Genomic DNA, 26,532 nt, shown 5'->3' on the forward strand with positions numbered 1-26,532 from the left:
AAAATAAAAAAGGAAATGGCAGACTGTGCCTAATTGAAATCCAACCCCGGGCCCTAATAAATTTTCCCACTTCGGTCTTTGCGATGGATATGTGCGTCACTAAGCGCAAAACACAGTGGTCGCAAGTCTCACTCCAAATTGCTCACAATTTGCTAGTAGATGCACTGCAACAACTACAGCCACCAGCAGATCAACCAGAAATCAAATATATATAACGCTACTGTAGGCGTAAGTAAGCCGTTTGGATTCTCCTATGGCTATTTTCTAGCCAAGTATTAAAGCACACTACTATGCAAGATGAGATGACACTGAGTTATTAAAAAAATAAACGTAAAATAAAAAGAAACTGGCAGACTGTGCCTAATTGAAATCAAACCCCTAATAAATTTTCCCACTTTGGTGTTTGAGGTGGATATGTGTGTCACTAAGAGCTAAACACAACGGTAGCAAGTCCCCCTGCTAATTCCTTACAATATGGTACTAGCTGCACTACTAGTGCCAGCAAGCCCAGCCACAAGCAAATAAAAAAAAAAATGGATAACGTTTTTGTAGCCCTAAGAAGGGCTGTTGTAGAATCACTCCTGCCTAACAGTAAGCTAATAGAACACCCTAACGCTTTCCCTGACCAGCAGCAGCTCTCTCCCTAGCGGCATCCAGACAGAGAATGATCCGAGCAGCGCGGGCAGCGGCTAGTCTATCCCAGGGTCACCTGATCTGGCCAGCCAACCACTGCTATCGACGTGTAAGGGTACCACGTCATGCTGGGTGGAGTGCAGAGTCTCCTGGCTTGTGATTGGCTCTGTTTCTGGCCGCCAAAAAGCAAAACGGCGGGAGCTGCCATTTTCTCGAGCGGGCGAAATACTCGTCCGAGCAACGAGCAGTTACGAGTACGCTAATGCTCGATCGAGCATCAAGCTCGGACGAGTATGTTCGCTCATCTCTAATCATTACATTAACTAATTAAAAATAAACTACATAGGTCTGATTCATGTGGATATCATTGGAGTCCATTATGTAGAGGTTGCATTATCTAGAATATCTGACATTCTTCTGAACCACTAAAATATATCATATTATACAGTAATAGATTAAAACTCCTATATTTTAGGTTTGTTGGTCCTTCAATCATGCATTTTTGAAACAAGGGAAAAATACATGCAGCATTTGCCAATTTTTGGCTCATTCTATTTATTTAATGGCAAAAAACAGAAATGATATTTACACATATAAATTACTCTAAATGCTAAGCTGACAGGCAATTTAATTACTCGTGAAACACTCGCCATGCCATAAAAAGAGAAGAAAAATCCTAAGAAACTTCAGCTGATTAATCAATGTGCATTTTAAATTATATGGATTGTAGTTATTACATTAATCCTACACCATTCTATTAAAATCCCTCTTGACTTTTATGTCTTTCAACCATTCACTTGCAAGATGGCATGGGCTATTTAAAATTAATGATGTGTCTAAATGTCAGATGGAAAAATGCAAGAAAACTCAAATCTTAATACCCTTTCATGGTCTCAGAAGTCTGTATATCATCTGTCTACAATAATTATTGGAAGACAGATTGAAATAATAATCTGACAAATACTGTAACATAGTTTTCATGGTTCACCAGGCCATTTATTATTTTCTACTGAATATATACGGTAGGAATAACGTTCAGCAAAATGATCTGTTTTAAATGAAATGGTGTGCTCTTATAGCAGGTTACCTCAATGGGGAGCCACCTCCATATAAAGTGATGATTTTTGCTTCAATGGCCGCAGTTAACAACATTAACTATGGTATTTACAATGGTCTTTAAAAAGCCATCATAAATTAAAAAAAAATCAGATCTGAATTAAAATGCATTGTGGTGCATTATGCTGTTAAATAAAATCTGTGAAACAATGTTTCCTATTTGGGCCTCAACTGAGGCAATGAGCAGGTTTTGTGCTATGGGTATGCACTGGCTTTTTAATGTTGGGTCTCTGCAGCAATTATTATAATAATAATTCTTATTTATATAGCGGATACAGATTACGCAGCGCTGCACAGAGCTTGCCAAATCCGTCCCTGTCCCCAATGGGGCTCACAATCTAAACAACCGGCCAGTATGTTTTGAAGTGTGGGAGGAAAACGGAGGACCCAGAGGAAACCCACGCAAACATGGAGAGAACATACAAACTCTTTGCAGATGTTACCCGCAATGCAACCCATTTACATCCAGCATAGAGTCCTGAACCTATATTATGGTGCATATTGCTCCCTGCATACAGTATATGGTGTGTACTGCTCTATAACTTTATTACATTGCCTATTTATTGTGTACTGTGCCTTTCTCTAGCTATTTTGTGTGTACTGCTCTCAATCTGAGCTACTTGTACTTTACTGCCTGCTACCTATGCTGCAAGCATTTTACTTGTGGTACATGTAGTGTACTGCCCTCCACCTGTGCTACATGATATGTACTTCACACTACCTGTTGTATATACCTTCTATATGTACTGTTCTCTATAATGTTCTCTACTTGTACTATATTCACTGTACTGCCCTATACCCTGTCCTGCATGTTTAATGTTCTGTACTTGGGCCATTACTAAACTGACTTGGTGTTCATGCTAAGTGGACCTAGTTGAGGCTAATCCATCTCACTGGTCCCAATAAGTTAGGTATTCATTCAACTGGCCCACACTCAATCAGGTGTTTTGCTATATTTGCCATAATTGTACTTATTGTAATGTACTTCCCTCGGTCTGTCCTAGAGGTTATGTACTTCTCACTACTTGTGCTACATGTACTGTCCTGCTCTCTACCAATGCAATACATACTGCACTGTACTATATTTACTGTATGGCCCTCTACTTGTCCTATATGTAATTTACTTCATGCTACATGTGATAAGTGTCCTGTCCTGCTCTCTACCTGTGCCACATATGCTGTCATTTATACTACCTGTAATGTACATGTAATGTAATGTACTTCTCACTACCTGTAATACTTGAGCTGTACTGTTCTCTTCCATTATTGCTTTCTTTCTTTCTGTGATACCATACAATATGCCCTGTAAAGCACTACTGTGGTACTATGATTGCCATTGGATAAAATAACTAGGACACTCATCATTTTATGTAGTATAGTATAACTTTTTGTTAGCTACTCTTTATTAGTATGTTTCAAAAATTCTAATTGTTTAAGGATATGTCCAACCGAACAGAATTCCTAATGGGTGTGATTTTTGTTGTTTCTGGTAGGTCCATCTATGCTACTAATTTCTACAGTTTTCTTGATCACTTTGCCGTATGAAAAGATTCTGCAGACTTAAGGACTGTAGCTGTGGTAAAATAGTTTGATATAATAAAATTGTTGAATTGTAGCACAAAACTACAGCTCCTCAAATTATTGATACCTCTGCCCTATAACTCTGCTGTAGCTTGAAGAGCAGTAATTTTGGCTACAATTTAACAATGTGTTCTTCTGTCTCTCGCAGCAAGCTTTGACTCGTGACCTGATCTACTTCTATCAATCTAACAACTCAGGTCATAGACAATCATACCTTTTTGTAACTATGTCAGGTCAGACTTATCAGGTCATCAAGCTGAAAATGACTAGTGTTCCAGGAACAGTCCAACTTGACTATATAAAATAAGGATGTTCTAGTTGATTTGTCCAATCCTTATATGGAGATTACTTACCTATCTATACTTCATTTATAGCATTGTTATATTCTGTTTAACACACATACTGTTTTCTAGCTGTAGTACAATAACTGGTTTTGTGTGTAGCTTTATTTTTACTATACAATGTATTACATAATGTGCCTAATGAGTTTGCAATTAAATTACTATTCAGGTCCCTTTACCATGTTCATTCAATAACACAATTAAAATAAACTCTTCAATGCTAGCATGTATAAAATATGTTTGGTCAGCATGCTAGCATGTTTCTTTAACTGGTGATATGACTATAGATTGTTGCGAAAATACAGTCTTTATTTGTTAAATACAGTGTAAGTGATGTTTCCGCAATGAAGCCTTCTTCTTCAGACACATTGCAGAGTATAGAAATGAGGCTTAAAGCTTCAGGCACTTGGTATTGTGCGACTGCACTGTTTCTATATCGTGTGATACCCCATCATGTGACCACCAGACAGAGGAGAACTTGATCGCTCATGTAAGTGTCAGATAAATGAAAGGTTATGCATCTGGGGGTTAAAAATCCACATATGTCCATGGTGATGTGGGTGTAATAGTAGAACATAAATTGAATAACAGCATGCCTCTAAAGCCAGCAGGATTATGTATCAAAAGTGGTATGGACTCTCAGGATAGGGATGTAATATTACCACTGTACAAGGCATTGGTTCGGCCTCACCTGGAAATGCTGTCCTGATTCTGGAGAGGGTTCATCGTAGAGCCACAAAAATGATATGGGTTATGGAGGGTCTGAGTTATGAGTAAAGATTAAAACAACTAGATTTATTTAGTCTGGAAAATAGACGACTACGAGGGGACATGATTAATTTATATAAATATAAGAATGGTTCATACAAAAAGTATGGTGGTAAGTTGTTTCATATTAAATCAAATCAAAAGACAAGGGAACACTGTCTCCACCTGGAGAAAACAAGGTTTAATCACCAGGGGTGACAGGGCTTTTTTACTGTGAGAACTGTAAATCTGTGAAATAGCCTGCCTCAGGCAATGGTCACAGTAAGGGCAGCAGGAAGCTTCAAGAAGGGTCTAGATGCCTTTTTACATCTAAATAACATTGAAGGTTATGTTATATAGAATTGTTTCCCTAAATTCCCTTCCAATCCTTTCCCTTCCTTGGTTGAACTTAATGGACATGTGTCTTTTTTCAACCTGTGTAACATCACAGCAAGGGGCAGATGCATTGTAATTGGTACCCAGTTTCAGCCATGTGACCTCTGGTCACTGGGAACCTAGTTGCATGGTGCTGACCCTTGGGTTTCTGTGCCAAACCTAACCCATATTTTTTAAAGGTTTTGACTACACATAAAGAGGAGAAGCTGACAGTAATGCAGACAAGACCAGAGATGGAGAGAGAAACAGGCATTTATGTGGAAATTCCTCTTATAGTTTAGTAGTGACAATAGCAGCAGAAATGCCCTACCTAAGAAGATATAGCTTGAAAAGTCAGGCGACACACACAGGGCGACTATGTTAAACCTTTCTAAGGCAAGGAATATTTTCTTTGTTAAAGAAGATAACTTCCTTACCCTCTGCAATTGAATTCAAGAGCACAAAAGAAAAAAGAACAAGTGCACCAAATCTCCTAAATTTATAATAATATCCAATACCATAAGATATTTGAAACAATTGGCCACATGAAAATCAAAGGAAAAGTTTATACATTCCACTTGCAACACATTTGTCTATAATACAGATTAATAATCACATTCTTAAATTCGTCTTCACGTTAAAAACCACTGCTGATCACAAAGACATCAATGGAAAATGAAAGCTTTGATTTTGTGTGAAGTAGTAAGATGTGAGTGTACAATTAAGAGAGGTGGAGTGGAAGTCAATAATAATGTGAGAAATTGAATGAAGGGGAACTGGCAGATGAATAGAAATACAGTGTAACTAACAATGAGTAATAAAATAATTATTTAACATAAATATTACACCAATCTAATAACACTTTCATATAATGCAATCATTACAATAAAATGTAACCATTTTTGTAAAGCAGAATAACTCACCTATTGTCATTTGACCAGTTAGATGGCCATTCTGGTTTCTTGCATTCACTGTTACGTTTCTGTCTGACTGTAACACCAGTGCACTGTCCTACAAAATAAAATCATTATTTTGTAAAAAGTGTTGAGATTTTTAAATATCTTAAATATCTCAATTTATCTAATGTTAAAGGTATAAACTTTATTGAAAGATAGCAATAATGTATTGTAGAGTGAACGATTAGTATATATTTATATAGATCCTGTAAATGTAAAGAAAAAGAAACTGGAAGCAGGCATTAAAAATGGGAACGGGAGGGAAAAATGATTTTGGGCAAAGGTCGAGAGCATCTAAACAGAGAGAAATACACTTAAAAATGAGTTAACACATAAAACAAATAGGGGGGAGATTTATAACTGCCTCTACGCCAATTTCTTGGTGTAGAAGCAGTGAAAGAATCGCAAGGGAAGTGGCGTCCGTTGGAGTGTGCCTGCGTAATTTTGAGAAACATTGCAGGTTTTTATGCAAAACTATGCCTGGTTGGACCTGAAGTAGTTTTGCGCATAGGACTAAGCCTCTTGATGTATCCAGCTGGACACCCACGAACGCGGGTGTATGATAAATCTCCCCCCTAAATTTTTCAAGTCTGGAAAGTGAGAGGAGGATTATCAAAAGTACCACACATTTGGAAACCATTTTACTCTATTGAGCCTGATTATCAAAAGTTTTCAAATAGGTGAACAGAATTAACCTTGGTTACTACTCTATAGTATTCCCGTGAACCTGTGGCATTTGTGCCAGAAAAATCACTCACAGCTCTCTAGTTGAGGGGGTTCCTGCAGTGCTCTAATCCTCTGATTAAATCTCGGACTGTTGGGGACTCACTAAGCATGGATCATCAGGGAAAGACCTGGGGGATTCTCATAACCTGACCATGCTAGGTAAATCACCGTCTCATGGATGATTCCCCCTGACAACATCTTTTAAAAATTATTTATCTTCCTTGTGGTAGGTGATGAGACTCAAACCCCCAACCTTGAGCTTGGGAAGCAGCCCAGAAAATTTTGGCACAGCTATATCTTAACGTGATGCATTCTGAGATTTCTGTAGTTAATGTAGTAGTGTATTTCACTTTTAATACAAAATAATAATTTATGAGTTGTTTTTTCTGAACTAAAACCTCTGTATTGCTGTGTTAGCACTTTGCTATCAATAAGTGGGTTTACATTTACATTTTGGGCACACTATCCACTAAAATATTTGCTATTCCTGCTCTAGAGAACATGAAATCCGTTTTTCTTCTTTCAGGGGTCAAGTAAGTCCAGTTGTATGCTGCCATCAAAATATATTGGGGCAGATTTACTTACCCGGTCCATTCGCAATCCAGCGGCGCGTTCTCTGCGCTGGATTCGGGTCCGGCCGGGATTTATTAAGGAAGTTCCTCAGACGTCCACCAGGTGGTGCTGCTGCGCTGAAGTTCCCTGGAACGCACTGGAATACACCGAGCCGGGCTGAGTGAAGGTAAGTGCAAGCTCCGCAACACATTTTTGTTTTAAATGCGGCGGTTTTTCCGAATCCGTCGGGTTTTCGTTCGGCCACGCACCCCGATTTCCGTCGCGTGCATGCCAGCTCCGATGCGACACAATCTGATGGCGTGCGCCCAAATCCCAGGGCAATTCAGGGGAAATCGGCGCAAATCTGAAATATTCGGGTAACACGTCGGGAAAACGCGAATCGGGCCCTTAGTAAAATGACTGCCTTTGTGTTAACTTAAGAAAGGACATTAAAGACACCAACGCTTAGAAAGAGAAAGATCTGGACTACATATTGCAGATATTTGGCGGTTTATCACCCAGTAGGCAAACTACAGACTTCAGAGAGAAACTACACCCTGTAACGTGCTTTCCAACTGGTAAATTTATCCCAAAATCTAATGGCCTACAAAAACATTGGCCTATTCTGAATGACTATTATATCAATGAACTGAAATCTTTTCCGATGTTTTTCAATAAAAAGACGAAGAATGTATGTGACAGATTAGTTAAGAGTGACTAACCCAGAATCTATTTGACTAAAATTGGTTGCTTCCCTTGTCAAAATTGTGAGAATAGCAGGTAAGTGGTGATAACTTTGTTACTAAATTTATTTTGGTTGGGTTCAGTTGTGTGACAGGTTCTCCTTAAGACTGCAGACAGTGTTGGGTACCAGTTGTGGAAACATTTGTGTGTGTGTGTATAGCAGAAGGGTATGGAAATGCATTTATGTTCCAGGATTGCAGTGGGACTTATAGCACTGTGATGCACTTCTGTGTGTGATTTCTTCAATGAACTCAGCACAACCCTTCCCCCATGAGTAACTGCTATAATATTGATACAGAAACCTTCTACAGAAAAGGGGAGGGGCTTTCACACAAGTGCTCCACCATGTTCCAACTCCAGCAACAATCCTAGAATAAAAATGCATTCTTGTTGCTGCTACTGCTACTAGACAGTAAAAACTGTGAATATTGTAAACTTTCTCCTAGCTGCTGGCCAGTCAGACACAGTGGCAGTGGTGTTAGCCTAACTGGCTCAGTGCCATAGTGAGTAGTACTGGTTCCTAGTTCAAGTTATCACCCCAGTCCCATCTGCCACTGGTTCTCTGAGAGTTCTATCGGTAAGGAAGTGAACCTAACACTGACATCCAGATCAGCCAACCAGAATTATGTACTAACGGAAGATTATGTGTCACTCTGCATGCAGCGCAGCTCGTGAAATATGATTGAGTACAGCTTGGAAAGCAAGCTTTCACTAACAGAACCATTGCCCAATATCTCTCAATCTGATAGCACCAGTTTTCCATCTGACTTTACACTAGAACGTACAAACTGCCTGCACATGTATTTAAGAAGTGTCTGCGCCAGTTATGTGTAGCCGCTGCAATGTGTCCAACAAGACAGAAAAACTGTCCTCCTAATGGGACGTGTTAGTGCTTAGTTGGATTTTGTACCACATTTATTACTGACGTGTGCCACAATTCTGCAGTGTAAGGCAAGTTGCACCAAAAAAAGGTTCACACTTCCAGTGCAGGGTGCGCCAGATGATTGAAGACCAATATTCAGTACTCGAGTGCATCTCGCACATTAGAAAAAGGCAAACTACACTAAGTTTGTACTACTTCTGATAAATCTGGGCCAGTGAGTCACTGTCATAGCTTGGAAGCAGGCGCATGTGCAGCACGGTTGGCATCACAGGTGTGACAGTTGGACATTGCTGGTGGGGGCCCCCTTATGATTAAAGTGGTGGAGGCCTAGGGGCAGTTGCTGCTGGAGCCCTCCATATAATTCAGCCCTGACAACACTGAGAAATTTGATAAGCCATTTACTTACAGACTAAAAAGTTATATAAAGAAAAGAACTCTTAGAAAACTAACATACAAGGATATCATTTTATCTTTCTCTTCATCAATAAGTAATCATTAAAAACATATATTTATTAAAATAGTTTACATGACTCACTGGCTACATTTCATGCTTGGACTATTCTCATGTGAAAACTTAATTAAACTGATTAAATGCTAGTTTTAAAGATTGACCGGGGCAAAGTAAAAAATACATCAATCGAAAACACAGCACAGAATAAAGGCTGCGCAGACTGTGTAATGGGAGCCCATTAGTATTAATGATGCTCACACGCATTGGAATTAATGTTGGTATGCTGCCTATTTTTCACCGCCTCCTCCAGATACATATAAATATTGATTCATTGGATTCTTGACACCATTAATCTTGTGCTACGTGACATTGATTACCAATAATCTTTATTTTCAACTTCATTATGTCCATTTAGAATGACTACAAATTGACTATAATAAAGTGGCAGCACTAGAGGCAATAATAATAATTACGATAATTTAGTGACCTGTTTGCATGCTGATCCTCTACCACTGCCAATTACTGTAGATACAGAAATCCTTCAAGCTGTATTTACCCTCTGATTCTCTGTATGTTTTCTATTTAGTCTGGTGAAAGTAATCATCTAACTATATTAGACAATGTCACTGTGGATTTATATTAGGTAGAAGAAATGCATAAACTAATGATGAATTGCCAAGTGTGTAGTATTTAATGATTCAATTGGCTAGGTTCATTGTTTTATTTTTCATTGTTATTAATAGATCCGTTAACATATAGAAAAAAAATTTTTTATGCAAATCACTGTAATTAAATAGGGAACCAAGACAATGTTTTATTATTAAAAAAATATTAAGTTACAAAGGAAAAGGTTCACTTTAACAATCTCTTTGTGTAGGTGTGTAAAAAAAAGCGGGGTCTCAAAAAGTGTTCAATAGGTCCGACATGTTCCCCAAAGCAATAAAAGTCTTGTGTATACACCTTATGATCCAATCAGGTCGAAACTGTGCTGTCTACAGTTGGGAGTCTGTTCCTTCTGGAATAGATATACTGGTTTGGTTTTAATCCCCTGTCATGTCATAAGACCTATTGTAGGTCATGCTTGATGTCAAAGGAGCTGCCTTACAAGGTAGCTAAAAGAGGCGTGGTTTTCCTTATCCCATCCTGGAGAAATTAGCATATTTTCCCAGAATCCCCCTAGTGGAGCATACATGGCTATAAGACTCCACACGCTGACACGGTGGCCTTAATTGGCAGTCTCCGTAAAGAGAACTCTTACTTCCCAGCCTTTAATGGGAGCAGAAACATACTTTTCTGGCAACAATACAACTGTGACAGGTTGATTCCAGAGAAGTTGTCTTTGTTTTGTTACACATTAATAGAAAACTAGATGAGATTTAAAGGGAAACTATAATCCAGATTTTTACCCCATTAAACTAGCAGCCCCCTTAGGATATTTCATACCCTACATATCTAGAATTCCCTCTTATATGTGAAATCTCATCAGCTAGCCTATAAAAAAAATTACTACAAAGTCATGTAAAAACAAGCCTGATACGAGCTGAATATTTTAACGGGAAAAGCTTGGAGAGAGTTAAAAAGCAACTTTTAATAGGTCTTGATTAACACAAAAAACACCCAGCAAAAGTGTATTTTCCGAAACCATTATGTGCAAAAAATTTTGAGATAAAAGATGAGATTCTTATCTTTAAGATGACACCAAACACATAGAACAAAAAAAATATGACTCTTCTCTGCTTATTATTACATGGAGATTTTTTGTTTATCAAAATGGTAAGATTTTACATAAAAGGGAAAATTTATTGCATTAATAGAAAACTAGATGAGATTTAAAGGGATACTATAATCCAGATTTTTACCCCATTAAACTAGCAGCCCCCTTAGGACAGCTTTTTCTTGTCACACTAGATTTTTTACATTTTATGTTCACACCTGAATAATGAAAACAACTGGCAGCCTGCAATGTGTCAGACAATGTCTGATCTGAGTGATAACGTCCGGACCCTACAAAACAACTTTATTTACATGATGCCATTTAAACTGTAGGGAGAGGCATCTGACACATACAAAGTTTTATATATATATATATATATATATATATATATATATATATATATATATATATATATATATATATATTCTAGGCCAGTCACTTTTACTTTAGTTTAACACATAATATACATATAGTTATGATTAGAAAGAAATCCAGCAGAATGTACTAGTACCAAAAATAAAATGTAACATCAGCCATCTAATCGGCAAAAACACATCAGAAAGGGAGGTCATTCAGACCTCCAATAAGTCTCGTTTGACATGGTCCCCATTAATACTTCACTGTCTTAGTGCGTTCCACGGCTCATCATCTCAAAACCAAGGACCAACATTAATCCGGACAGGAAGGAATAATAGGGTGGATCTCACCAGTCTTCGATGCTCCGTCTCCTGGTCGAGTAGTACAAGACCTATTAAGCCCTACGATCTATTAGTATCCTGACCCCGCAACAATGCTCCCGCCCTGACAAGGACGGTCCCAGTACTGTCCCTTACAGACTCTATTAGTCCCTAATATGTAATCCCTACACGTTTCATATGTTGTATGACGCACTCATCAGGGGAATAAATTAACGTAGTGGACTATTCAGTCTTCATACTAAGTATGGCTGCAAAGGGGTTAAAATGAATGAAACATAAGCAGTGCCACATTTAAAAAAAGTTATATTAGTATGGTGGTAAGATGTATTGGCATGGGCGCCACAATCTGGCACTCTCACACTTTTAAAGTTGATGCTGCCCTCTCCCATACACAGTCAGAAAGCTGATAGGCTGAGGAATTTCCTCCATCACACAGTGGGAGAAGATATGACATCATGAGGTAGGAGGAACTATGACATCACTTCCTTCCATCACAGAGTGGGAGGAGCTAAGATGTCATAGAGCCCCCATCATAGCCCCATCCACTCTTTGCTATCATAGCTCCTCCTACTTGGTGACATCATAGCTCCTAGCAACTAGGATGTCCTAAAATAGAAATGGCCACTTAGCTCTGCGTCACAGAGTGTCATCATCAAGATGCAACATATACAGAGAAACTGGAAGAGTCACAGAAATCCACAGAGGTGGATATCCTTTGGCTACAAACAACACTGATGTTGAAAGCCACAAACTCCACTCAAATTTAAGGAAAGTGAACTGATCCCAGACTTGCAAGGATACCTGGTCATATCACCAGGCATCATTGTCTTTCATGCTCTAGGGGAACTGTCTCACTTTATGTTAATATATCACCTAAGACACTATACTCCTATGTTCCTTTGTGTTTTTGTCTTTAAAAAGAGGGGGGGGGGGTGCCACCTCAGCCTACCATTAGCCGACTTGTGAACAACATGAGATGTCATTGTCAAGTTGTAATTGATGTTTAAAGACATATGACCGGAGTCAGCAATATAAATCAATCTTTCTTTATATCCAAAAAATGTGAAAAGACATAAAACACCAGTACATCACCAAATCTTCGGCAAACAGTGTCAATTGTCCATAGAATAGTAGCACGCTAGGAGTTCATGGCCTTTCACTGAGCAGCCGACGCCCGTATGGTCTCTTGTGACGTTTCGGAGGTGTGTCTTCCTTCCTGTCTGAGGAACGCTTGTTGGAGGGGTTATGAGAGCCCTTATTTTTAGACCGGTGTACACACTAGGAGTCATACGTTATAGAGCTTTTTTGTTTTTTGTTAAAGTTGTAATTGATGCTAATTGATGCTCCACATGACAAGTTGTTGAGACCTCAACATTTTTGTGGGGGAATACAAATCACTGAGATATGAAAGCTCCCATTAAAAAAAAAACCGTGTGGATGGTATAAGGCATCAATGCAAAGAAAGGAACAATGCATTTTATTTTGCCATATAAGCAAAGCAGTATTCTGAATCAAAGACCTATTTTCTTGGAATGCAAGCTGAATGAATTATGCAAGAGTACTACATTCTGCCTCAGAAACAAAAGAGCTCTTGGTTGTGGCTATCCAATGCAAATGTAACATGAAATAGAATTCTGAATTGGTGTGCAAATGATAACGTCTGGCTCAAAATCAATGCACGATGCTGTATTTACTCATTTATAAAGCTCTATTCGAGGAATAAATCTGTGACACAGTATGCCATTTTTGATCATGAACAACTAGAATGATGCCTCACCAGACTTACCAAGACTTTTGATCTGTTGAACTTTCTTTTTCATTTCTTTTCTACTCAAGTTTTCATTATAAAATCCATCTTTTCATTTTGAAAAGAAGACAAATTGGACATGGGATGTAGAGGTCATTGAGCTAGTTTAATGTAAAAAGTATAGGACTTTTCTAACTTTCACATAAGACGGCACAAGCTGATGCCTTCATAAGATTCAAAAATTAGATAGATACATAGATAGATGGATTGATATGGCAAGAGGAGTTTCTTGTTAAAAACATATGCGGCGTCCAGGGAGTAGGCTCTAAGCCTAGAATGAACTGATATCCCACTAACACATCATTCCTCATGGTTACCCTTCAATTAATCTCCTAAATATACCTTTAATCTCTATGACTATTTGCCCCCTTGGTTGCTTAGATTATTTCTCATTTCTCAGTTTTTTTCACATGCTATGCATTTTGCCTCCGCTCTGTTACACAGACTGCTCCCAATTCCCTCTTCTCTCATACCGATTTCATTTCATGCAACATAAGGGTTTCCTTATGTTCCTCTATTAACACAGACTTCTGTATTTTCACATTACACCCCCATGCAGACTTCACATTGCTCTGTCTATCATTAGAGCATGAGTTCATGTAGATTAAATTTTTAACAATGTATCATGCCCTGTGTGGCAGTTTTTAGGTATGCAAGATGTAAGGCGTGGAAAAGTCGCAATTCCTTGCAGAAACCATGGATTTTATGAACTGTGGCCCCTTTTTGAGCCAGCAATACCACTTTATAAAAATAGTTGACACAGCATGGAACACAGCAAGCCAGGTCAGGGATGAAATTTACTATTATCTGCTCAAAAACACAGGTGCAAACTACAGCTGAAATCTACACTAGGTCGGACCTTACTAAGAGGTGGAACCCTCTTAATATTTCGGGCACCTCATATTGGCTGTGCCAATTATTAAGACTACCAAACAACATGCAAGGCTCAAAACATCTGCACTATTGTCTGAATTGGGGTAGTTTAAGTTTATTGATTAAATCTGTATACATTTGCAACTTCTAAAGACTTTTACTAATAATAAAATTATTAGGCTATTAATTCTGACATGTAGATACAGGACACTCATCACGACAGTTCTACTTATGGGATATTTGATTCTCAAATGGGCAGCATGAAATTGAGATGATATAAAATAAATGACATATTGGAAGTTAAATACTATTTTTGCTCATCAAAATCATAAAGAAATGTATATCTTATATGTGGTCTTGGTGTGTCTATGCAAAGATTGAGGGACTGTTTAGTAAAGCCCTGGTACATAAAGGAAATCATCCAGCATGAAAAAGGAATGATGAGGAATGAAAGTTGAATAATTAATTATACCATGAGCTAAAGTCAGATCTTTCAAAATTAACTTTATGCTAAATGACCAGAAAGGCTATGGGTGTGTTACAGAAGTTCCTTTTGCTTTGGTTTCACAGGCTGTTACACTGCAGGATTGCGTCTCACTCTCCCCCCTCCCCATTTACTTCTTGCAATCTCAGTAGCAGTGAGCACACAGTGGGAGGGGAAGTGCTCCTTCAGAATGTAACAACCTATGAATCTGCAGCACTGAGGATCTCTGATAACACACCAATCACCTTTCAGCTTCATTAGTATAATTTTAAAAGTTGATTTTAGAAGGAAGGAGGCCATAAATAACAAACATGAGATTACCACAGCCACGGTGCCTGGATCTATGAGTAAGTGTCCTTGGTTTATCATGCTCGATTTTGATGGTAGATTTTCTTTAAGTATTTTATTAAATTATATATTAAATCATTTCATTTATATTGCATATGACATCATGGCATTCAGCCATAATTCGCAATATACAGAATATACACCTTATCGGAACTAGATAATTTTATCTCAACTCTGTAAAATTTTCCTTGACAACATATGGACTTTTAAAACGTAAAGCTTATTTCATTTGCACATGCAGAGAGAGAATTCTTCTACAGCTAGAGCATGAAGACATGGGGACATGGGGATGATTTCATGCTGAGAACAGCAAACCTGAATAAACAAATTGAAGAGCAACAGTGAATGATTTAAGCTAAATTTTAAGCAAAGCACATACGTTGCTTATCACAGCAGGACAATACCTTGCATAACAACATTATGTACTTCCTTAAGCCTTTAGGAAGCTAATGCTTGCCATTTACTCTACATGTTATTTTGCTTTATTGGCCTAAAAATACATACTTCATTACCTATTTAGGTCACTCCTATAGAGAAGTGTATTGATGTACATTAGAGAAGAAAATAAGAAACAAATATAGCAAAATGTAGGCTATAGCATTAAAGTGGAATGATTTTCGAATTATAGTACAATTGTAAGTAAATTGTACATAGAAATAATGGAGTCCAGGGTTGGACTTGCCCATTGGTGGATCAGTGTATGCACCAATGCGTCCCTGACACCTGGCTCTATGTATAAAAACAGTAACATTTAATAGATTAGAGGGACACTATGGGGCTTATCTACTAAGGGTCCGCAGAACTCACTTTAGTTGGATTTTCAACATTTTTGGGATTTGCGCTGCTGTGACAGGTATTTAACTTGGGAATTGTGTCGCACGCGATCGGATTTTGGGGCATCGGCTTTCATGCTACAGAAATTGGGGGGGGGGCCACTGATTCGGACTAAGCGCGAGATTTAATATTCAAATTGTATCGCAACTAATGCACTTACATACACAGGGAAGAAGATGGTGAACTCCGAGCGGGAAGCGGGACAATGCACTTTGGGTGAACTCCATTGACCAGGTAAGTAAGTGTGCCCCTATATATTAAATAACTGATTAGAGGACACTAAGTATAGAGATTAATTAAGGATAGATATAAGATATAAGATTAATTAAGGAGAGAACTTTGTATAGCATAATTAATTAGAATGGAGCAATTGAGGGGCACACTACACTGCAAGTGACTGTGGTATTTTTAGTTGCACAGTGTGGAGATGTGCTGCTCAGAGATGAAAGGCTTCTGGTTAAAAACATGCAGCTGAAAGTGACAACAAGGAGTCTTAATGCTGTTTTGGACCAAACGAAAAGACAAGACGCCTGTAAGATACTTGATCCCACTACTGGGTGTGTCTGATCACTACTGTAGTCACTGACTAACCATCAAGATTGTGAGACAGATCTCAGAACATGTTGTGTTTTATCCACAATGTCAGTGATTCAAATTCAGTGATTCATGCACTCCACTTTCATGAAAGCAGAGAAGCTGTTAATCCTAAGTGCTCACACAGCACAGACTGTATACTTTACTATTTCACTGCCATTTCTATTACTAATCCTGCACTTCATGCTCCCTGCTCCTCCTATTGGTGAAGCTAGTCACTATATAGTCCTGTATTACTGCACATCATGCAGAGCTCAGTGGATTTACTTGTTTACTTATTAAATCTGTTGCTAACCTCCTACGTACAAGACCAAAAGGTATCAGGGTAATTGTAGGTAGCTGATAATGGACCCAGCTTTAGGGCAAAGACACTTCATTGTTGAGGAAGATTTCTGACTTGTAGCTTTAAAAAAGACAAACGCCATATGACAATTTGGTAATAACCATTATGAAATTGGAGTTGACATCTCTTCTTCCCATTTCATAGTTTTTCAATTTGGTCCACATTGTACTTTAGACTTTAGCACCATCTGTACCTTTTCAAGTGTAGTTATGATTCTGCTCCATCTGTCACAGTTTTTTAGCAGCTTTTCCTGACCATTAAATAATGTATAAGAATGTTTGACTAATCATTATGTCCACTTCTTCTGTTGGCTGACAGCTATCTGAAGTATATGGACAAATTTACTCTTCACTAATTTGGTTAATAAAGTTGGGAAACATTTTAGTAACAAGATGATATGATGCTAAGGCTTTAGGTATTTAAAGAATAACTGTTAAGAGTTTTTTTTTTGCAAATCAACAACTTTGCCTATCATCTTTGTTACCCATATTCAGTAGTTTCTTTACTATTTCCCTTTGATTACCTCAGTGCTGCAATGGCTGCCTCCTTTGTGCTGATAAGCTCTATGAGACCATAGCTTGTTTACACTTTGTTTCTCAGACGGATTCATGAGAGGGGAGGAGCTGCTGCTCCCTGCTCACAGAGGAGGAGTTCATGGGGACATCAAAGTGGGTCTCAGGTCACCTATTTTTGCGCCTGGTTTGTTCTCTTTTTTGGCTTGTGATCTATGATGGATCTAGTTTTGCCTTAGCAAATGCCTTTTGGAATTGTCTCATGTCCGATTCATTTGCACTTAAATTTGCGCCAAATTTGTCTCTAATTATTAGATCTCATTTGTGACCAATAATGAAAGTAGACTGAGAAATATTAAATGTTCCCTGCTCCTCCATGTGATGGAAGCTTCCAGGCTGGTCACCATATATATCCTGTATGTGCACTGTGCAGTGTTCAATGGATTTACATGTGGGAACCTACATGGACTTAATGCTAAATTAATTTGAAAGAGAACACAAGGCATCATGGGATGTATGGGCAAGCTAACTGGCCTCAGCCTGATGGCATAGACAGACAGATATTAGTCTCTGTCCATTTCACCTCTGGTGAGAAAGATTTTTTTCATACACTTTTAGGACAGAAAATGTCATAACTTTTGAAAGAAAAGAATGAGGAGAACTAAGTCAACATTGTTCTGTTTGTTTTCAAAGGGGGAATCACATATAATAATTTGGTAAAATTTCGATAAAAGAATGTCCAATATACAGTGTTGTTTTGAATAAAACTTATACTGAAAACTCTCCAAAAGACCAATTCTTTGGGGAGAGAACCAACTTTTCCAGACTTCCAGACTTGATTTTGTGTTTCATCTTCTTGGAAAAGACCCTATCAATGCAGGTTAATGGTCATAGCTTGAGTGTAACCAAGCTTTGTACTATTACAATGAAAATGATGTATTTTTTAGAATATATTCAGCTATGCCTCCATCTACAACTATGTATCAATGAGTATGCTCAGTGTATACATCGCAAGATTTCCTGTCATATATGCTGAGAATATGGCAAAGATGTGATATGAACCCAGGCAAAGATGTACACATCACAAACCATACTAATTTTTGGAAATTATTTCTTCAGAGCTAAAACATTTGTAAAACATTTGGATTTCATGAAATGAAAGCCAGCCATGTAAAGAATACATTATTATCAGATGAATTGTTTGAAATTGGATTTTAGATTAAGTATCTCTAAGCAAAAGCACTGTAATGCAATTGAAGCTAAAACCAATCAAAATAAGTATTCTTGATAATCGATCTATGGGCTTTTCAAGATAAAGGTCATACCAATATTAATTTTGATAATAGATGCTGCGTAACTGAAAAAAATGAATTTCCCAGGTTTATGATGTTTTATTATTATATTTTGAATAAGTAAATGAATTATCCTTCTAATCTAGTGGATGTTTCATTGAATACTAAACCCATTTTTACCTTAGATGTCATTTCACACACTTACTAGAAAGGACCTTGTTCGGTTTAATGTCACCTAGCTTTGGTATTTGACTGGCTGTTTGTTTCATTTTCAGATACTATGATACAAAACCCCCTTGAAAACTGTATAAATGCATTTACAATGAGTTTCATCACAGAAAGGTTAACCTTGTCCTAGTTTTTTTTTCTTACTTTTTTTTCTGTTTATATATCCTCTTTAATGTTTAAAGAACCGACAAATGATGAAATGTGTAATCTCAGAAGCAGGGAATTTGTTCAGAAAACAATACACTTGTGAAATGATCTTTCTGCTTTTGTAGCGAGTGCATTAAATAAACAAAGACCGGTTTTATCTTCAAATATCCAGCCCACAATAGAAGCTCTGATCTTTTGACAAACTAATATTACAAAAGTGTAGCGGCTTTGTCCTGCCACCTTTCAATCATATGGAGACCTGAGATATCACTGGTATAAATTAAAACCAGACAAATCCACAGCAGGAACAGCAAAACAGAAGGAAATGCAATTGTTGAGGTGAAAAATACTTCTGGCTGGAGAATGATAGTGGATAGAATTACAATAATTTCTGAAGAAAAATGTGTCTGAATACAGGGATTTGTTTAACCATATGAAAAACGAACAAGACTGTGATTAAGTTTACTAATTTGACAAATGAAAAATAGGGTTTTGTAATAGCATTTCCTGAATCAATATGGATAACATGTCTGTTCTATTTATCCAGATATTGAAGCATAAAGTATACATCACATAGAGGTAAGGAAGGACTATATGTAAATCCTCACGAGAACAACTCAGGGATCGATCTCCTATACCAGTGATGGCTAACCTATGGCACTGTAGTTTTGGCACTCGGCCTCTAAAAGGTTTGCCATCACTGTCCTATACCAATAAATTCAATGCTGTTGATGAGCAATTAGCTAGCGTGAGAAAAACATTTTTGCTGTTTTTTAAAATCAGTTTTAAAATTAAATGTTTCTTATTAAAGGAAATATCCAGGCTCCAGAAAGCACTCTTATTATAGGCCCCCATAGGCTTTGTTTAGTACTAATATGGCAAAATAAACCTTCCATTTTTTATCCGCTTTTTCTCTGGTTTCTGAACAGTGCAAGTTTGCAGAAACTGAGTGACCACTTCAATAGCTATGCATACCAGTTCCAATTATGTAGATTGTGCCAATGATACCCAATGTAAGAACAACTGATAATATGAAGATAGGTTCAGAAAAAGTCTGTTGCAGCAGTCTTAATAATCACCACTGCCAATAAAAAAGAAGTTCCAACCTCTTAATAATTCTGGTGCATCACTCAATGGCCTTAAAGGTCTTGTGCCTTATATACAAGCATCAATGCTCGGGCCAGGGATTGGCTAAAGTAGACAAATTATTATAGACACAAAGTAAAAAGAGACCATTTGAGTTCTAATGAAGAAGCAAATACTTATATACTTATTCTTATATTTGCCGCTGTTACCCTACTTTTACAAACCCCTGAAAAAGCTCTTTAAAGGAAATCTCCCTTTTACCTTCAGAATGCTGTAGCTACACTGATGTAGAAACATATCCTTTTTAATCTTTGAATTGAGTGGTTTTGCTGAAAAAACTTTATATTATATTTTAAAATTATGATAATGTGGCTGTGTCACTCATTTGCCTGACTTAGTGCTTCTCCTTTTACATTAAAGGAAACCCACCATTTGATTTGATGCATTATGAAGCAAACATACCTTGAGAATGCTGTATAAGTATGCACTGCTCCAAGGAATAATGTAATCACTGTGTTGTCCCTGAGTTACTGAGTCATCCAGCTGGACAATTCAGGAAGCTCAGTGCAATGTGTTTATGAACGCAACACAGCTTGCAACCCAGATTTCCCAAGGTGTTGAATTTTATAATTTTATAATTGTTTTTTGAGCAAAACCACTCAACTCAGGGATTAAACAAGATATGTTTCTGCATCCGTGTCACTACAGTATTCTCAGGGTATGTTTGGTTCACAATGCATGAAAACAAATGGTAGATTTTCTTTAAGGAAGTTTTCTAATACTTAGTGCAAGATCACTTTTCTCCCATTGCCATAAATTGCCATTATAACATTTTGACAAGATATAAAAAAGTTTCTTACAAATTTTGCCCTAAAGACATAGCGTCAGAAAAATCTAAACTTAGCTGCCGAAAGTAAATTCATAGATTTAAATTGTGTATAAGATATGTGGTATTTTCTACTGTAGTGATTGCGCTGGCCATATTAAAATTTTTTAGAGAAGGTTATAGCTGAAAATATTCCATTTATAGCATAATAAACCAGTAACCACAAATGGTTAATCTGCTAATACAAATGCATGTTTTGAGGTTCCATGCAGAAATACATTCTGAAATTCAGCTTTGAGAATAGCTACCAAATATGTACAAAAATCTAAAACCAAAATTATATATAGGTAAGCATCACATTGCACATTATATATTCTTTAACCCCTTAATGATGCAGCATGAAAAGGCTCTATTGACAGGGCCATTTTTGGGTTTAATAAAAGTGCAGTTTAATAAAAGTTTAAATTTGGTTTTCATTTTTAGTTTTATTTGGGGTTTAAAATGGGGAAAAAAGGCTTTTTTGTAATTTATAGTACATCTTTAAAAAATTTCAAATTAACTCAAAATAGACATCAATAATGAATTCCCTATTTTAGTTTGGTCATTTTGATACATTTTATGTGTATTCTCAGGCACATAGCAGGGTTTTTTTATATTGGGAAATGTGAATGTAATTTTTATGAATATTTGTTTAGATATTTGGGGTTTTTTGTGTGTGTATTTTTACTTTACATGTCCCCAATGAGGTCACAAAAGACCCCTGGGGGACATTTTTTTTTTCTTTTACAAGTTTTCCCCTGTAACTGGGGCATCTATAAGAGCCTCAGTTACAGAAGGAAACAACTACCTGTTACTGCTGATCTTAATCATAGTGGTACTGGGTCTTATTAGACCCAGCAGCTCTGGTTAACCCCTTTAGAATCGGTGGTCACATGACCGCCGAGTCTATAGAGCGGGCAGCAGCGTCAGCTCTGCTTCTCTATGCATTGCGCTACTTCAGCTTGATGCTGTGAAGAGGGAAGAAGGAAAGGCAGTAATAAACTGCATCTCCCTTTTCCCTAGGATCTCCAGGTTACACCCGGTCCTGCTCCCTTGACACTTTGGCCCATTGATGCTTAAAGTCAGTGGATGGTACAAGACAAGTTTAACTTTGAGGAAAAATACTACACCAGCACCCCTACACTTTTGTTTTTTTTAGCCTAAAATCAGACATATAGATATGGGAGGACAGTCTTGTAACCAGAAAACCAGTGTACAAGTATTGTAATTATTTTCTCCCATACGCCATTTCCACACCTGCTCACTAGTTAAAGCCTGTGCCCATTCAAGCGCAGGTTAAAGTGCACAGGCTCTTGCGTAGAAATGTCCAGCAGTGTAGCTGGACGCTGTATCAAAGTGGAACCCTCCTGGTATATCGTTGTTTACATCATATGCTGGCACACAATGGTATCCCATCGTGTGCCATGGTGTCACTTTATGACACTACATGCAATGATAGTATCCATGAAACTACAAGCAATTCTATAGAAGAGAGGAAAAATACATTTTCATCATAAAGCCTCAAGCATAGATAGATAAAATAAAAAGAAAAGGCTTAGAATGTGTGCATGAAATAAAAATAGACTGTACCTTTAATTAACAGTGCATTGTTTATTGTGTATTAAAAATAATCTGAACCTTAAATTTTAATTAATAAGCCCAAATGAATTATGCTAAACAGATGGTTATGTAGATGTTAACTTCAAACAATTCATTTTTGTTCGCCTCTGCCTCATGCTTTTCCTTCTTTCCCCCTGGGGCAAGATCAAGAATTTGGTTGTCAAAATATCAAATTGGTAATGAAGAAGATTATTTGTATTTGAAGCAGAAACAGCTTTGATGCTACTTTTGCAGTAAACAAAGCGTCTGTTCCTTCCACAAATTCATTAAACCTCTTTTCCATTTTAGTTTTCAGTTTTAGTATAACAAGATGCAGAAAGCATTGCATTTCAAGCTGCATTTCTACTTTGACATGTTGATGTCCTAACCGATCCATACGTATTTTTACTTTTCAATATTCTACATGTATGTATTAATTCATTAGGGTAGATTTATCTTTACTCTTCCTAGTTTTTTTGACACACTCTTATTTTGCTTGTTTTTTACACAAATTTGTCATAAGTGTTCCTTGTGTTAAAGGGAATCTGTCAAGGCAATTTGGGACACTAAACCACCCCCAGGTCCTTACGGGCTGGTGGTTTAGTGTTCAAAATCACCCAAATTTCCTCCTACTTGGCAACAGAAAAAAAATAATTCATACCTACCTTCTGTCCATAGCTTCCAGTGCCGTGGTGTTGCAGTAAATTAAGGCTGTACATCCCCGGCTTCATAAGTGCTGTAGGTACTGCACATGTGCAGTAAAGCTGGGATAGTACAAACTTGGACTTAATTGAAACCATGCAAAGATGATATACAGGTCGTTGTTTGACCCCAAACTACAGGTCCATATGGACCTCTAGTTGGTTTAGAGTCCCGAATGATCAGGACAGGTCTTATTTAAGCTGATCCTGTGCTTGATATTCTAATATCTTCTAGGTATAGAGGATTCTTTTTTTGCGTTAAAAAGTCAAAAAGTTGGTTGTTCTGTATCTTTCAGTCAACTGAGCTTTTTACAAAGCTTCAGATTGTCAACGTGGCTTAGGGCAGATTCACACTACCACTGTTGGTCTGTTAACCATTGACCTCGCAGAGACCGGTGGCACCAACCACCATCACTGCTGGGAATGGAACTCTTTACATGATAGCAATCTATTATATAAGGAGTTCCAGATTTTTTTTACTAAAATTAAACTCCAAGACTGTAATTATTATTCACACTGTCCTTGTTGCTGTGAAAAAACAGGAACTTCTTACATCCTCAATCGCTATCATGGACCAACAATGACGATGTCAATATGACCTTATTTGCAGTAAAATATCTGGAAAAAAAGATGAATAGTAAAAGCAGTAATACTGAAAAGTCTCCAAAATATTCACACATTTGCTACCAGCAAAGTAGGCAACAAATAAGATGTATTTTTCTTGTCATTTTGAAATAATTTTAGAAAAGGTTAATTTATGATATGTAAAAATATGTATTGATTGTCATAAAAATGAATTTCATCAAAAGTAGTTGATCAAACTTAAAGTTTACGAGGAATATAGTTAGCAATATTAACAAAATTTTAATTTAAACTATAATTAAGAAAACAAAAATCCCCCAGTCAATTAAATATTATGTATATTGTTATTGGGGGAGATTTATAAGGGGTTTTACATCAGTTTTCAAATCAGAAGTCTTACCCTTTATGCTAATGGATCAACTCTTGAAACTACAGCAACATAGCAATGGCTTAACTTGGTAAACAGGCGTAAAAAACTTAATTCAGCAGAATTACATATCTCAACACTTTTATATGAAGAATGAATACGTTAACACATATTAAACCATGTAACAGGCAACTGTAAATTTTAATTTCTTTCAAAAATTGCTCTTCCTTTTGTAAAAATTTTCTTCATACTCTCACAGACTACTTAGAGCTAAATTAGTATGCTATCTATGTATATAAGGAGTTAACTTTTAGCTTCATGTGCTGTATACAGACTCTAACAGTTTCACTGCTCAATGCAGGAAAACTTTAAAAAAAAATAGGATACAAAAGCTACTGCTGTTGCTATACCTTATTGATGAGAGAGGAAAAAACTAGAGATGAGCGAACATGCTCGTCCGAGCTTGATGCTCGGTCGAGCATTAGGGTACTCGAAACTGCTCGTTGCTCGGACGAATACTTCGCCCGCTCGAGAAAATGGCAGCTCCCGCCGTTTTGCTTTTTGGCGGCCAGAAACAGAGCCAATCACAAGCCAGGAGACTCTGCACTCCACCCAGCATGACGTGGTACCCTTACACGTCGATAGCAGTGGTTGGCTGGCCAGATCAGGTGACCCTGGGATAGACTAGCCGCTGCCCGCGCTGCTCGGATCATTCTGTGTCTGGATGCCGCTAGGGAGAGAGCTGCTGCTGGTCAGGGAAAGCGTTAGGGTGTTCTATTAGCTTACTGTTAGGCAGGAGTGATTCTCAAAGAACCCAACAGCCCTTCTTAGGGCTACAATAACGTTCTACTTTTTTTATTTTAATTTGCATCTAGTACCATTTTGTGAGGAATTAGCAGGGGGACTTGCTACCGTTGTGTTTAGCTCTTAGTGGCACACATATCCATAGCAAAGACCGAAGTGGGAAAATTTAGTAGGGGTTGGATTTCAATTAGGCACTAACTCAGTGTCATCTCATCTGACAGTAGTGTGCTTTGATACTTGGCTAGAAAATAGCCATAGGAGAATACAAAGAGCTTACTTACGCATACAGTAGCGTTCTATATATTTGATTTCTGGTTGATCTGCTGGTGGCTGTACTTTCTGCAGTGCATGTACTAGCCAATTCTGAGCAATTTGTAGTGAGACTTGCGACCGCTGTGTTCTGCGCTTAGTGACGCACATATCCATAGCAAAGACCGAAGTGGGAAAATTTAGTAGGGGTTGGATTTCAATTAGGCACTAACTCAGTGTCATCTCATCTGACAGTAGTGTGCTTTGATACTTGGCTAGAAAATAGCCATAGGAGAATACAAAGAGCTTACTTACGCATACAGTAGCGTTCTATATATTTGATTTCTGGTTGATCTGCTGGTGGCTGTACTTTCTGCAGTGCATGTACTAGCCAATTCTGAGCAATTTGTAGTGAGACTTGCGACCGCTGTGTTCTGCGCTTAGTGACGCACATATCCATAGCAAAGACCGAAGTGGGAAAATTTAGTAGGGGTTGGATTTCAATTAGGCACTAACTCAGTGTCATCTCATCTGACAGTAGTGTGCTTTGATACTTGGCTAGAAAATAGCCATAGGAGAATACAAAGAGCTTACTTACGCATACAGTAGCGTTCTATATATTTGATTTCTGGTTGATCTGCTGGTGGCTGTACTTTCTGCAGTGCATGTACTAGCCAATTCTGAGCAATTTGTAGTGAGACTTGCGACCGCTGTGTTCTGCGCTTAGTGACGCACATATCCATAGCAAAGACCGAAGTGGGAAAATTTAGTAGGGGTTGGATTTCAATTAGGCACTAACTCAGTGTCATCTCATCTGACAGTAGTGTGCTTTGATACTTGGCTAGAAAATAGCCATAGGAGAATACAAAGAGCTTACTTACGCATACAGTAGCGTTCTATATATTTGATTTCTGGTTGATCTGCTGGTGGCTGTACTTTCTGCAGTGCATGTACTAGCCAATTCTGAGCAATTTGTAGTGAGACTTGCGACCGCTGTGTTCTGCGCTTAGTGACACACATATCCATAGCAAAGACCGAAGTGGGAAAATTTAGTAGGGGTTGGATTTCAATTAGGCACTAACTCAGTGTCATCTCATCTGGCATAGTAGTGTGCTTTGATACTTGGCTAGAAAATAGCCATAGCAATAGGATAGCATTGTTTGGTTTTAAAAACTCAAAAAAAACAAAAAACACAAAAAAAAAAAAAACACACAAAAAAAAACAAAAAAAAGTAAAAAAAAAAATAAAGTTATAACTCTCATTTTAAAAATGTTTAACCCGAGGGCTAGGGGTAGAGGAC

General features: G+C 37.6%; 1 protein-coding gene across 12 annotated transcripts in view; it reads right to left on the reverse strand.

Annotated features, from left to right (window-relative positions):
• SGCZ (sarcoglycan zeta) overlaps positions 1-26,532 on the reverse strand; it is a 498,244-nt gene that overhangs the window by 52,135 nt on the left and 419,577 nt on the right. For all 12 annotated transcript variants that reach the window (XM_072122089.1, XM_072122046.1, XM_072122062.1 and 9 more), the window contains one exon: positions 5,717-5,804. In XM_072122089.1, coding sequence (XP_071978190.1) covers positions 5,717-5,804 — 88 coding nt within the window. The remainder of the gene's footprint in view (positions 1-5,716; positions 5,805-26,532) is intronic.

This window comes from Engystomops pustulosus, chromosome 1 (assembly GCF_040894005.1).
Source record: "Engystomops pustulosus chromosome 1, aEngPut4.maternal, whole genome shotgun sequence".
NCBI lineage: Eukaryota > Metazoa > Chordata > Amphibia > Anura > Leptodactylidae > Engystomops > Engystomops pustulosus.